This window comes from Peromyscus leucopus, chromosome 17 (assembly GCF_004664715.2).
Source record: "Peromyscus leucopus breed LL Stock chromosome 17, UCI_PerLeu_2.1, whole genome shotgun sequence".
In the NCBI taxonomy this organism is placed as follows: Eukaryota; Metazoa; Chordata; class Mammalia; order Rodentia; family Cricetidae; genus Peromyscus; species Peromyscus leucopus.
In genome coordinates, this window is record NC_051077.1 from 43,953,999 (window position 1) to 43,968,248 (window position 14,250).

At 42.0% G+C, this 14,250-nt stretch overlaps 1 protein-coding gene across 7 annotated transcripts in view; it reads left to right on the forward strand.

Moving 5' to 3' along the window:
- Positions 1-427: 427 nt before the first annotated feature.
- The window catches only part of Nek1 (NIMA related kinase 1), a 132,602-nt gene continuing 118,779 nt past the window's right edge, over positions 428-14,250 (forward strand). For 6 of the 7 annotated variants that reach the window (XM_028881043.2, XM_028881046.2, XM_028881044.2 and 3 more), the window contains exons 1-4: positions 428-998; positions 7,043-7,190; positions 7,583-7,679; positions 12,907-13,004. In XM_028881043.2, the coding sequence (XP_028736876.1) occupies positions 7,074-7,190; positions 7,583-7,679; positions 12,907-13,004 (312 nt within the window). In that variant the 5' untranslated portion in view covers positions 428-998; positions 7,043-7,073. The remainder of the gene's footprint in view (positions 999-7,042; positions 7,191-7,582; positions 7,680-12,906; positions 13,005-14,250) is intronic. The other variant, XM_037211756.1, reaches the window with a different exon arrangement.

Below are 14,250 nucleotides of genomic sequence, written 5' to 3' on the forward strand. Positions count from 1 at the left end.
CCGATGGCCCCGCCCCTTTCCCGATGCCCCGCCCGAGTCCCTTCGCTCCGCCCCGATCCCGCCCTACCCCTAGCCACGCCCAACTCCTTTCGCCCCGTCCCCAATCCATCCTTCCTAGCTTGCGCCTACCCTGTCGCTCCGCCCTCTGCCCCCGGCTCCTCTCTCCTCTAGGCCCGGCCCTTTGGTCCCCCAATTACGTTCCCCCCCACCCTCAGCTCTTCCACTCGCTGCTGGCCGGATCCCACTGGCTGGCCTACTCCGTAACCCCGCCCTTCCCCGAAACCCCGCCCCTACCATCCCCGCCAGCTCCGCCCCGCCCTGCAGGTCCCGCCCCGTTGGCTTGGTCCGGCTAGCCCCGCCCCGCCGCGCCTCCCGGCTCCTCCCCTGCAGCACCGCTCCGAGTCGGCTCTTGCGCGCTGACGTCACACGCCGGCGACAGTGACGCGCGGGCGGTTCCTCTCTCCCCAGCGTGAGCCCCAGGGTTTTGGGGCGGCAACGTGCCGGAGTCCTTACCTTGAGCCGGTGCAGTTGCCCGCAGCCGGGAATCCATGGTCACGGTGGCGAGGCGGGAGGACGCGGGCGGCAGGTAGCCCTCCCAGTCCCGCACGCTGCGGCTCCGCGCCTGGCCGAGCCACCTCGACCCGGGGAAGTTGGGGGCGGTACCCCGGCACTCCCCCCCTGTGCCGCCGCCGCCGCCGTTTCCAAGGGGTCAGAAACCGCTGTGTTTGTTTCGTCCGCGTAGCCAGGACCCCGTGGCCCGGGCGCTGTGCCTGGCCCGCCTGACGCGTCAGTCAGAGACCCGTGCCAGGTGTAGGAGTCGCGGTCTGGGCTGCCGGCGGCTACTGGGGAAGACAGACTTGTTTTCTCTTCCAGCCAGTCGTTTTCAAAATGCACCGTGCTGCCCCTGCCTTAAGTCCCCGCTAAGGAAGACACTGCCGCATCTAGACCGGTGCTTATGGTCGCCACTGTTATTCTGACTCAGTTCCCGTGTCGTTGAGGTGAGTGGCTCGTGGCGGGGAGCAGCGATAGGCAGGATGGCGAACTCACTGGGAGCGAGGAGACCTGGAGGGGTGCTCAGTAGAGTGCATGGATGATGCTCACCCAAGTGTTTGCACGGGAAGCACCTTCATCTCATCAAAATGTTAACGGGGAGGACCTGTGTGTGGCTCAAAGCAGTTCTTTGATATCATAAAATGACAAAGCAATCTCAGTGGATGATAAGCAGTTATTTAAATAGATTAGATGCCTTTGATCTTATCTATATATTTTAATGAGAAAAATGAATAACAGCTGATTACCCCAAAACAATGTATCGCTTCTCTTTTCATGATTTGACACAGTTTCCATGTGTAAAGTATTGAAAGTTTTACTACTTTAATAATTCAATGTAACTCTGGGGAGGGGTCCTGGGGATTGGATACAGGACTTTATTTTTGTTAGGCTGGTGAGCTGCCAACTGCGTTATATACCCCGGGCAATTTTTTAGTCTCTCTTGTAAGATCTCCGAGAAGCAGAAATATTTTTATTGCTACATAAATCACATCGGAAGTGTTTGTGAAGGCTTAAAAGCCCCACTCCGTCTAACCATTAGTGATGGGCTTTTCTTAGAGTACAGCAAGTAGAGATGATGGGCCGCAGCCAAACGCAAAGAGTAGTTACTTGTTTCTAGTTTCAAGGATCTAGATGTCTACATTTAAAATGGGCTCTTCTGGTGAAACCCGAGTAATCTATTTTCTGGAAAAACTGGTTTTTACACAGAAAAAAAGTCTGTTAGAAATCTGATAAAGACTGTGGAACTTAACCACAGAAGTTCTTTTGAGGTCGTATTAATAATACATTGACATTGTATTCCAAGTAGGTTTTACACTTTATTCTGTTTGTTTGTTTGTTTTAATCATGGACATGATAGCTTTTCATGCATATAAAATTTTTCTTTGTATGTTGGTAGTTTCTACTACAAACTCCTTGGATATTGTCTGGATATATTTACCAAGGAGAAAACACATACTGTGAAAAAAAAAATAGTAGCAATCCTCAATTTTGCTTTCTAATTTATTCTCAGTAATGAAAAATAGAGATTTTTCCTCTTTGAGAAGGTCCATTGACCCCTTTCTATAGTTCAGGTTGTTTCTATCGTTTTTGGAAGAACTGTGTGTATAGATTTTTGCCTGCAGACAGAACCAGAAAATTTCCTGGCATCTGTTGTCATCTATTCCTAATGTTTCCCTCTGGAATAACCTGTCTGTCAAATACCTGAAACAGCTAATGCTTAATGCCTGTCAGTGTGTTTTTGATCTGATTGATGCAGTTTTAAATCCATGTACTCTGACCGTTTTCATATGTGGTTCATAGTATTGTGTCAAACATTGTTTATTTGTAATAGTTCTTAGAAAAATGGAGAGGAAGATATCTAATTTTTCTGGAGCATAATTGACATACATAAAAAACAACAACATGATATTGTAGCAAAACTTTAAATGTTAAGGTGAGAAGTTTGGAAATAGGGAATTATTCAAGATCCCCCACACACACCGCTGCCCCCCAGTGCTAAGGATTGGTCCCAGGGCCTGGTGCATAATAGGCAGGCACTTCTGCCATCAAGCTATATCCTCATTCCTGTTCAGAAATTTGAGTAGGGCCAGCAAGATGGACCAGCAGGTAAGGCCCTTGCCACCAAGCCTGATGACTTTAGTTCAATCTCCCTGACCTACCTATATGGTGGAAGGAAAGAGCCATCTCCCACAAGTTGTCTTCTTAGTGTACACACACACACACACACACACACACACACACACACACCCCTCTCTTCTCTCCCTCCCTCCCTCCCCTCTCCCTCCCCTCTCTCTCCTCTCTCTCATTCTCTCAGTACATACATTTAACAACTAAAGGAGGTGAAATTGATCTGCTCAGTATTCTTCCTACTTGTATCATTATACACGGCTGATTAAATTTAATTTTGTTGTTTTGACTAGCTAATCAATTCTTATGGTTCAAAATTCAGACAATACAAAAGATTGAAGAATTCTCAACTGTTTGTTTCCCTTCTTTGGAAGCAATATTACTAGTTTTGTGTGTGTGTGTGTGTGTGTGTGTGTGTCCTTACAAAATTACTTCTTATATAAATACTTCTGTGTGTGCATACATAGATATGTATATAAATAAATGTAAACATGAATATATACATATTTATTTCCTTTTGCCACACAAATAGTATTTGTTAGTTGTCAGCTTAATACAAATCTAGACATATCTTGGAAAAGGGACTCTCAATTGAAAGATTGCCTCAGTCAGATTGCCCTGTGGACATGTATGTGAGCATTTTCTTGATTAATGATTGGTGTGGGATAATGCAGCCTACTGTGGGTAGTGCCACCCTTAGGCAGATGGTCCTGGGTTGTGTAAGACAGCCAGCTGATGTAAGTGGTATATTTTATTATATTTTTTTCATATGAAATTGTTTCCTAGTATAATAAATTAGTTGTAAAGTCTCATGCCTATGAAGTAGGTAGCTTATGTTTTCCTTCTTTTTTTTTTTTTAAAGATTTATTTATTATGTATACAGTGTTCTGCCTGCATGTATGCCTGCAGGCCAGAAGAGGGCACTAGATTTCATTACAGATGGTGGTTGTGAGCCACCATGTGGTTGCTGGGAATTGAACTAAGGACCTCTGGAACAGCAGTCAGTGTTCTTAACCTCTGAGCCATCTCTCCAGCCCTTACATTTTCCTTCTGATGGAAGGCTTGCATGTGTTCTGAAACTTATTAACCATGAACCCTGATTGCTCAGAAAGGTTTCTCTGTTTATCATTGTTTGATGGCAACTGGAATTATCTCTCTTCACCTCTCTTCTTACCAAGGGCAGTAGATTTGGCTTTACTGAATCAGAACCACAGTGCTCAGGATGTGGATGGCAGTAGAAGGAAATACTAGGGACATTAATAGGTGTAGATGTAATTCTGAACGGTTTTGTTGAATAAGAAACACAGCCAAATGCAGAGTTAAAAGCCCAGAGGTCAGAGAGCAGTAGCCAAGAGCTGAGACCACCTTCTTACCACCCAGTGCCACTGCCAGCCTTCCCCTGAGAAAGAGACCTACTTCCTGCGTGTCTGTCTTTTTATTGACTTTCTGTTCTGCCTTCTCATTGGTTGTAAACCCAACCACATGACCTCGTCACTGCCTGTCTATACAGACCTCCAGGTCTCTATGGTTGGTATTGAGATTCAAGGCATGTGTCTCCATGCTGGCTGTGTCCTTGAACACACAGAGATCTGCCTGTCATGTGATTGGGATTAAGGGTGTGTGCTACCGCTGCCAGACTTCTGCTATGGCTTGTTATTAGCTCTGACCCCAGGCACTTTTATTTATTAACATACAAATAAAATCACATTTCAGCACAAATAAAATATCACCATAAATAGGTTCTGCTGTTTTGCTGTTGTTGTACACAGAGTCCCCCAAAGACCACCAAGAGACTAAATCTGATGCAAAAGCAAAGAGTCTTTTTACTGTTTCGAGTTAATTCAGGCCTCTCTGTCCATCTAATGTAGCAGTAGAGTAGGAGAGACCCCAGTAGCAATGGGGCAGGGTTTTTATACGGGGTGAAGCAAGGAGGAGGGGTCTTGGGGGTCTAAAGACTACATAGGAACAGACTCAGGATTGGTTTATGCAAGTGGCAATCATGTTAGTAACTTTGGCTAGGGTTAGTTGGGGGTTACAGTTTTCCATTTTGGGGCAGGCCTGGACAAGTCCCAGGTTTTGTCCTTGAGCAGGTGTGTAGGAGGGTGGTTGGCCTAGCATGTACTGACTGTGAGGGCTGGCTCAGTGGCCATGGCTCAGTGTATCCTATCTCCCTGTTGCTTCTGGCAGGGGCATCACTGATTGTCTTTTCTTCATGGCTCTCCTAGAAACTGCTTGCTGAAGGCTCAGGAAACTGAAATTGAGGCCTGATCTCTCAGAGAAGACTGAGCAACCTGTTAGGACATCTACTTGGTCCTTTTAGTATAATCCCTAGAAAGGACCTGACAATTAAATTTGGAGGAGGAGCCATGTGGGAGCCCGTTTTCAGGTTCCTCGTGGCTTTACTCAGCAGGTCCTTCTAGGACCACAGGCCTGAGTGCAGGTGTCTGAGATGGTCTGCACTTGGCTGTGCTGGGGGGAGGTCTTTTGCTCCACCCCTTGGTGTCTCTATAAATACCCTGGGGCAGAGACAGTCAGGACCCTTTAGAAAAGGTTCCAGGCTTTCTGGAGGCTATTCTTTATTTTCTGTTTATCTCCACAGTCGAAATCCTTCTAATATTTCCTGCTGCTCTCACTCAAGAAAACTCTGGGGAACTGTGGGGTTGGTGGGTAAATGCCCCGCAGAGCCAAACTGACAAATTTCACTTTTTTTTCTCGGCAAAAAGTCACAAAACAATGACAGTTATCAAATAACCTCATTATGTGGTTATTATTTAATGTAATTTTATTTCATGGAATTGAGTCTCCTGAGGTGAATTTATCATGATTTGCTCTCTAAGTGGTGTAGTAATATGATACAATGAACTTCCGTGGAGATAACATTAAATTGTGGCTGGCTCCCAGATACCCATTACACTATGCTGTTGCTTCAATGTAGACCATGTTTGGAATGACTTTTCCTTTCTTCCTCACTGTTGATGGCTGGAGTTTTATGATAATGTTTTAATTCTTACTCCTCTTAAGGTTGCTGAAAGCATTATCATTATAGAAATCGAAATGGGAGCTGATTATAAGGTTTGTTTTTTAAAGTTGCAGCAGGTTCTTTTTCACAAAATTTCATTGGCTATAATTATCAGTTTTACTACAGGCTGGATTTGGACATTTAGTTTTCAGAACTATAATATGAATTCAGTAATTTAAGAAAATCGAATCTCTTTTAGAAAAATTAAAAAATTTAGTATTGGTGGATGAGATGAAAACAGCAGTTTATTAATATGGTGAACTGTGGCAGAAATTTTAAGTTTCCCGAAAGCTCACTTCCTAGAAGGGAATCATACATTGGAAACATGGTTGCTATGAATGGAAACAAAGAGCAACTTGGTTAGATAAAGAGTTAGTGTCTGATTAAAACAGTGAATTTGTGTATGTCTACAGAAGAGGAGTCTTGCCCCGGCTCTGTTGATCATGGCTTTTATGGCTTTCACATGCTTTCTTCCTTAAGATTTCATTACCTAGTGTATTTTTTTCTGGCTTATCTAAAATTACAATTAAAGGTACTGTCTTAGTCACGGTTCTCTAGAGAAACAGAGCTAATAGAATGGGTCTATATATATCAAAGGGGGGTTTATTAGAGTGGCTTACAGACCGTGGTCTGGCTACTCCAACAGTGGCTGTCACCGGATGGAAAGAATCTGGTAGTTGTTCTGAACACAAGGCTGGTTTTCAGTCCTGAAGAAGTAGGTTCTAAAGCCAGTGGAGTGCTTCAGCAGCAGGACAGATGAACTTGCCAGCAAGAGTGAAAGGCAAGCAGGCAAAGGGCAAAAGCTCCGGTCTTCCACGTCCTTTATGTGGACTGTCACCAAAAGGTGTAGCCCAGATTTTAGGATGGGTCTTCTGTTAAGTACAGAATTTTACCTGGAATTACTGAATTGTTGAAACAACTTTGAGAAACTGTGTCTTACTAAGCTTATATTCTTATTAAAGTAATAAAATAATTGCTACTAATTCATGTAGAAAAAAGATTACCTTTATGTGCCTGTATTGTAAGTAGGTTCAGTATTGGGTGTTTCAAAGCATTCTTATAAAACTGAAACTTCACTATTTTTTGTTTGTTTTGTTCTAAGTGTAAAATTTATTTGACTTTCAGTAAAGATGTTATATATCTCCCCCCCACCCCCAAACAGGGTTTCTCTGTGTAGCTTTGCGCCTGTCCTGGATCTCACTCTGTAGACCAGGCTGGCCTTGAACTCACAGAGATCTGCCTGGCTCTGCCTCCCGAGTGCTGGTAGATGGCACCACCACTGCCTGGCTTAGATATCTTTTTGTTAAGACTTGCTTAATCTCTGTTAACTCTCTTTGTGTTTAGCTAACCTATAAAAATGCCTTAAGAAAGAACCATGGAGAAGTATGTTAGACTACAGAAGATTGGAGAAGGCTCGTTTGGAAAAGCTGTTCTTGTTAAATCCACAGAGGACAGCAGGCATTATGTTATCAAGGAAATTAACATCTCAAGGGTAAGTATATTTTTACTTTGGTTACACAAGTAACCGAATTTGGTTACCATAGGACTTCTTATTAGAGAAATGCATAACCTAATGAGAAAGAGTGCTATAATCCTACCAAGGACCACTGATTTCCGAGGAATCTGAGTGTCCATTCAGATTTTTTCCACTATGTTCCTGTACTTGCTTGTAGAAGCATATATTTACAGTGCTGTAACGTACTGTGGATTGGGTACCCTAGGAGGGGTTCACTTCTGGATTCAGTTCATTCCTTTTCCACTCACTGCTATAGTTTTAATTAATTGATTATGATTATTGTACTGGATTAGCACCATTTTTAACCCCTCTCGTAGCGATGGACTTTTAACTTTATTGGTGGTTTCCCTCTCTCCTCCTCCCGTTAGATGTCCGGTAAAGAGCGGCAAGAGTCAAGGAGAGAGGTTGCGGTGCTGGCAAACATGAAGCATCCGAACATTGTCCAGTATAAAGAGTCGTTCGAAGGTCAGACGAGCACTTTGCAAACTTTTAAAATCAGCTAAGACACTTATGAATTTTGGGCGTTTTACTTGTAAGGAATTATTTTGTGTATGTATTTTTAGGGAAAAGTTCTTTTTTTTTTTTTTTGGTTTTTCGAAACAGGGTTTCTCTGTGTAGCTTTGCGCCTTTCCTGGACCTCACTTGGTAGCCCAGGCTGGCCTCGAACTCACAGAGATTCGCCTGGCTCTGCTTCCCGAGTGCTGTGATTAAAGGCGTGCGCCACCAACGCCCGGCGGAAAAGTTCTTTTTTGTTGTTTAATAGATATGCTTGTAAGTATCAGTTTGATTCTAGGATAGTATTGACACCAGACTATCCCATCGTAGCTTAATACTGGCTCATTGTCATTAGCAGTTACTTAAAAAGAAGCACTATATAGTACATAAATGTGGAGTGGGAAAAATTATTAATAATTAACATTTTAAACTTAAAGCACCATATAAGTATTCCTACCACTAAAACTGAGAACATATTCTGATCTTGATTTTTTAAACAATTTCCTCCTTTTTTGACAATTTCATACATGTATGTAGATGTAACGGTCTTGTTAAATAAGAAACACAGAGCCAATGCAGAGTTACCAGTCCAAGAGGTCAGAGCAATAGCTAAGGGCTCAAATCCTTACCCTTCACTGCTGCTGCTGTTCTCCTCCGCAAGAGACCTACTTCCTGTGTGTCTTCTTATAGACTTTCTGTTCTGCCTTCTCATTGGTTGTAAACCCAACCACATAACCTCCTCATCACTGCCCATCTATACAGACCTCTAGGTCTCTATGGTTGGTATTGAGATTAAAGGCATGTGTCTCCATGCTGGCTGTATCCTTGAACACACAGAGATCCGCCTGTCATGTGATCAGATTAAGGGCGTGTGCTACCACTGCCAGACTTCTGCTATGGCTTGCTATTAGCTCTGATCCCCAGGCAACTTTATATATTAACATAAAAATAAAATCACATTTCAGTACAAATAAAATATCACCATACATGTATGTAGTTTAATCATATTTCGCATACACCCATTGCTCTCCTCTCCCCAGCACTCCTTCCTACTTTGATGTCTTCTCTTGTTAATTACCCACTGCCTTTCATTAGGGTTGCTCGCACGTGCACAGATGTGGGGCAATTTCTGAATCTGGGGCGGTTTACCAGTGATGACAGTCCTGAGGAAAACTGACTCCTTCCCCAGTAGCCTTTAACTGCTGTGTCTCCTCATCTAGGGGTGTGTTCTCACGGCCCTTCCCCATCTTCACCAGAAGTAATCTGATTCAAATGTACTTCATTTTTTTTTTTTTTTTTTTTTTTTTTTTTTTTTTTTTTTTTTTTTTTTTTTTTACTGCTTTTTATTTTTTTTATTTTATTTTTTTTATTGTTTTTTTTGTGATATATATTTTTTATTTTACAATACCATTCAGTTCTACATATCAGCCATGGGTTCCCCTATTCTCCCCCTCCACGCCTCCCCTTACCCCAGCCCACCCTCCATTCCCATCTCCTCCAGGACAAGTCCTCCCCCGAGGACTGTGATCAACTTGGTAGACTCAGTCCAGGGAGGTCCAGTCCCTTCCTCCCAGACTAAGCCAAGTGTCCCTGCATAAGTTCCTGGTTTCAAACAGCCAATTCATGCATTGAGCTCAAATGTACTTCATTTTAAAACAATACCTGCTCACAGTAAATGTTCAAAAGGTATAGACAGGCATGACTACAGCTCTCAGTTCCCCTAACCTCACCCTCATTGGAACTCCCTAGGAGCAGGGTGGCTGATAACCCTGTGTGTATTCTTAGCCTGTTTTCTGTGCCTACACGACACATGCTGTGTCAGGGAAACACAGTGCTTGTTTTTCCCTCTGCTCTTGCACACAATGCTGAAGACTTCTGTAACTCAAAAGGTGTGGGAGTCTCTCCAGTAGCAAACAAGCAGCTCTACAGTGGACAGCAGCAGCTAGAAACCCTCTCTTCCAGTTCCCATCAGACACTGTACCTGCAGGTAGTGTCATGTTGCCCAGACTGGAGACACTGTCCACACTTTCCCTATTTCAGACCCAGCAGCAAGTGCAGACCTGTGAATTTCTGCCAAATAAGCTACAAATGGACATTCCCTGACCTCTTTTCAGATCCAGTTAACTTGCTACGGCAGCTCACAGAACTCCAGGAAAGACTGTACTTAAATTTATAATTAAGACATACATACATACACATGTGTATGTCTCTTTTTGTTTTTGGAGACAGGGTTTCTCTGTGTAACAGCCCTAGCTATCCTGGAACTCACTCTGTAGACCAGGCTGGCCTCAGACTCACAGATATCCACCTGTCTCTGCCTCCCAAGTATAAAGGCGTGTGCTACCACCGCCTGGCACATGTATGTCTTTTATAATGAACACAAATCCACACCCCAAGCTGGTAGAAAGCAGTAATTAAAATATCTGGAGCTTTTTGGCTTCTGAACTTAGCTGTGGTGAAGGAAAGGGTGCTAGAAATAGCCAGGCAGTGTGCTTGTACTGAGTTTTCTAATTCATGGCCCCTTAATGTTTCTGTCATGCCCTTTGTTATTCTGATTGTCTTTGTCACTTGGCTTACCTGATTTTTGTGCTTTGTTTTGCTTCAACCTCAAGCAGTTTCTAAGGTAGTAGTTTTGGGTTTTAGGGGGTCTTTAAAAGCCTGTAAGTGTATTAGTGATAAAGGGGTTTTTATGTATCTGTAGTCTTATACAAAGTAATCTGACAAACAGGTGGTGATAATGTTAGGAGAATACAAAACAGATTATTACTTCTCTAACAGAGGAAACACTTCTCTGTTAATTATATATTTAAGTATTGATTTAATACTGGGTATGGCGACACACACCTGCAGTACTAGTACTAGGGAGGTAGAATCAGGAGCATTTGTGAGTTTGAGGTCAGCCTGGGAAACACATGGAGACCTTGACAAGCAAGCATGCAAGCAGGGGGTAGATGGATGGGAGGAAAGAGAGGGAGAGATGGGAAGGAGAGAGAAGAGAGAGGAGAGAACAAATGATTATTTTGCCTCTGGTAGAGATCTGAGTAGCAGAAAATATAACTAATTCATGAACTAAATCCCCAACATTTCTCCAATTTCTTTGTGTTCTGTGTAACCTCCCATAGTCTTCACCTCTCCATTTCCCCATGTTCCAGTGCTGGAGATCAGACACGGGGCTTTGTGTGTTCTGAGTAAACTCTTCCACCAAGTTATATCTCCAGCTTTGACACAGGATCTTGCCATGTAGTTCAGATTAGGTTCCAAACTGCAAATCTTCCTTTTTCAGCTTCCTGGCACCACATGTGGCTAAACAAAACATAGAAGGTTTGCTTTCAATTATCTTTGAAATACCACATTTTTTTTTTTTTGGAATTAACTATTTGTAGCATGAATCTTAAAAGGTCTTATTAATAGAAACAAACCTGGAGCCAGTATTGGGGTGAATACTGAAAGATCAGAGAAGCAGAACAAGCCACACAGCTTCCTCACCTCGCCAGTTCCTCAGCTGATCCTGTTTCCTCAGACTGAAAGCCTCTGAGTCCTCATCCAAATGGATCTCAGCTGAACTGCTGCTAAAAGCCTAAAAGCTTAACCAAGCTCTAGTTCCTGGTCCTCAAGCCTTATATACCTTTCTGCTTTCTGCCATCACTTCTGGGATTAAAGGCTCACTTCCTAAAGGCGTGAGTCACCATGCCTGGTGTGTAAGGCACAGCTTTTAATTGTGACTTTAAACTCACAGAGATCCGGAAGGATCTCTGCCTCCCAAGTGATAGGATTAAAGGCGTGTGTGCCACCATTTTCTGGCCTCTATATCTAGTGGCTGTTCTGTACTCTGACCCCGGATAAGTTTCTTAGTGTGCACAAAATTTTGGGGAACACAGTATCACCACAACTATCGTTACTGCTCTTTGTTTCCTCCCAGAAATAGTCTGAAGTATTAATAAGTGTATAAATGAGGACACACTGTATGCAACTTGTGGATTGTATAGAGGTTTTTTTCTTCATATTGTCATTTTTAAGGTTTATTTCTATTTGTTTTTGCCTGTATGTATCTAAGTGCACCATGTGCGTGTTTGGTGCTCTAGGAGATGAGAAGGCAGCATCAGATCCCATGGAACTGGAATTATCAGTGATTGTGAGCCACTGTGTGGGTGCTGGGAAAAAAACTCAGGCCCTCAGTGAGTGCTCTTAGCCACTGAGTCATCTCTCCAGCCCCATTTTATTTGTCATTTCTAGCATGTATATTAAATGATCTTTCCATCTCAGTCATAGTCATACAGATTCTTAATTAGTTTAATTCAGGTAAGTTTCTAGTTCTAAGGGTATATTATAAACTGTATATTAGAAGAGCATATAAGAACCCTCATTAAGAATGCCCCCTCAAAGTGAGAGAAATGAGCGTTTTTAGAAATTTGGCTCCCGTACACATTATAAGGACACAAGAAATAGGAACACCACTCTTCCAGTTGTGATGGTCTCCTTAGTTAGTCATGGTTCAGCAAATGTTACAAATCCTATTGCTCACTCTTCCTTGCATGAAAAAAAGTTGGTAGTGGAAAAATGACTCGAAAGAGACGCCAAAGATCTTTCTCTGTACATAAAGATATAAAGGTATAAAGATACAAAAGTGATTGTGGCAGTGACCCAGCTTCACGTTTATTCACATACATGAACGGTTTGTTTGTTTCAGAAGAATAAAAGAAACCCCTTGGGGCTTGGGGAGGAAGCTGTGCCTTCCTCGCTGTTGAATCTTCAGCTCATTATATCATTTATTGTTGTGTTTATGTTTAATGAACAGTTAACTCAAGTGAATATTCAAAACTGAAAACTAGGGATCATTTCAGTTCTAAGATATTCTGAAAGTTGGTGGGAAAACATGATTTTATATTTAATATTTAAGAAAATTGAGCAAAATTATATTGTTCTGCATTTTCTTTATGTTCTGGAAATAAAGTATGAACACCATTTTCTATTCAGATGGTGTATTCTTGGTAGAAAAATGGTCAATGATGGAGTTGCCTAAAACTTAAATCATTGTACAACCTGTATAGGCAGAGTTCCTAGACTTTGTGCCTAATTCTTTTGAAGATGGTCCACTCTATTGTTTAGCTGCTGCTGCTTTTTAGCAAATCTTTAAGTACCTTAACTGTGCTTTTGATGCAACATTTTAAAAATGGAATTTGATGTTTATCTTTTGTAGAAAATGGCTCTCTCTACATAGTAATGGATTACTGTGAAGGAGGAGATCTGTTTAAACGAATAAATGCTCAGAAAGGCGCTTTGTTTCAAGAAGATCAGGTGGGTTAGCACAGAGGAGCTTGATTCCTACTCCACTTCCGAGAAGCAACTCAAAGTGTGATTTCATATGTATTTATTTCAGGGTTGGGGTGGGAAACAGAGCACAGGATAGAGTCTCACATAGCCGAGGCTGTCCTGAAACTTCTAATCACCTTGACTTTACCACTTCAGTGCTAAAACTATAGACATATGTCACCACACCCAGCTATGTGTATTCGTTTTTAACTGTGGGTGCTAGTCATAATTGCTAGGGCAGGCTGCTATTAGACCCAATATTTTAGTCCCATCTTTAATTAGCTACCATCTTTATTTAGTTCCCTATCTCATTTCCTATCTATAATATATTCTTGTATGTATAGTATAAGCTACATCCCACATGCATATGTATGTGTGCATACATATAAGTTAATTAATAATTAGGTTATAATAATAATAATAATTAGGTTACGTACATCTGTGTGTGCATATATATGCATGTATGTAACCTAATTATTCATTATAACTGGTTAATTATTCTGTGTCCTGCCAATCTGTCTTATTGCTGCCAGATCATATCTTCCAAAAATACAGCCTGGCTAAATAAGTCTAGCTCTGGAAGCCTTGCATTTGCAGCTGCGTGAAATCTAATTTGACTCCCGGAGTCTCTGAAGTATGGCCCACCTAACCTAAGCAGCCTCATTTTTAGGTATTTTGTAAACCTGTCTACTCCTTGTCCTTTATTTTAGCAGGTATTTATTGAGCATGAACTTTGTGTTGTTGAGCCTTATATTTGTACATCTGTCTCCTCTTTGTTGTATTTTTTTGTTTGTTTTTTTTTTTGTTTTTCGAGACAGGGTTTCTCTGTGTAGCTTTGCGCCTTTCCTGGAACTCACTTGGTAGCCCAGGCTGGCCTCGAACTCACAGAGATCCGCCTGGCTCTGCCTCCCGAGTGCTGGGATTAAAGGCGTGCGCCACCACCGCCCGGCTCTTTGTTGTATTTTATCATGATTATTTTCATAACATCTTCCCTCAATTGTCTTTTATTGTTATTTAAAGTTCAGCTCAAGTCCCAACTTCTTTAAATTTTTCATAATTGATTTTCTTTGGTCTTTTTTATCTTTAAATTCCTGCTGCGTTTCTCTTTACCACCCAGTCTCTTTTTATATGCATGTTTTTGCATAGGAGGAGGGAGGGTTAGATTTGTTCTTTTAAATTTTACGACTTTTTCTCTCTATTTAATAGAGAAGGAATCTAACAGAAGTTAAGT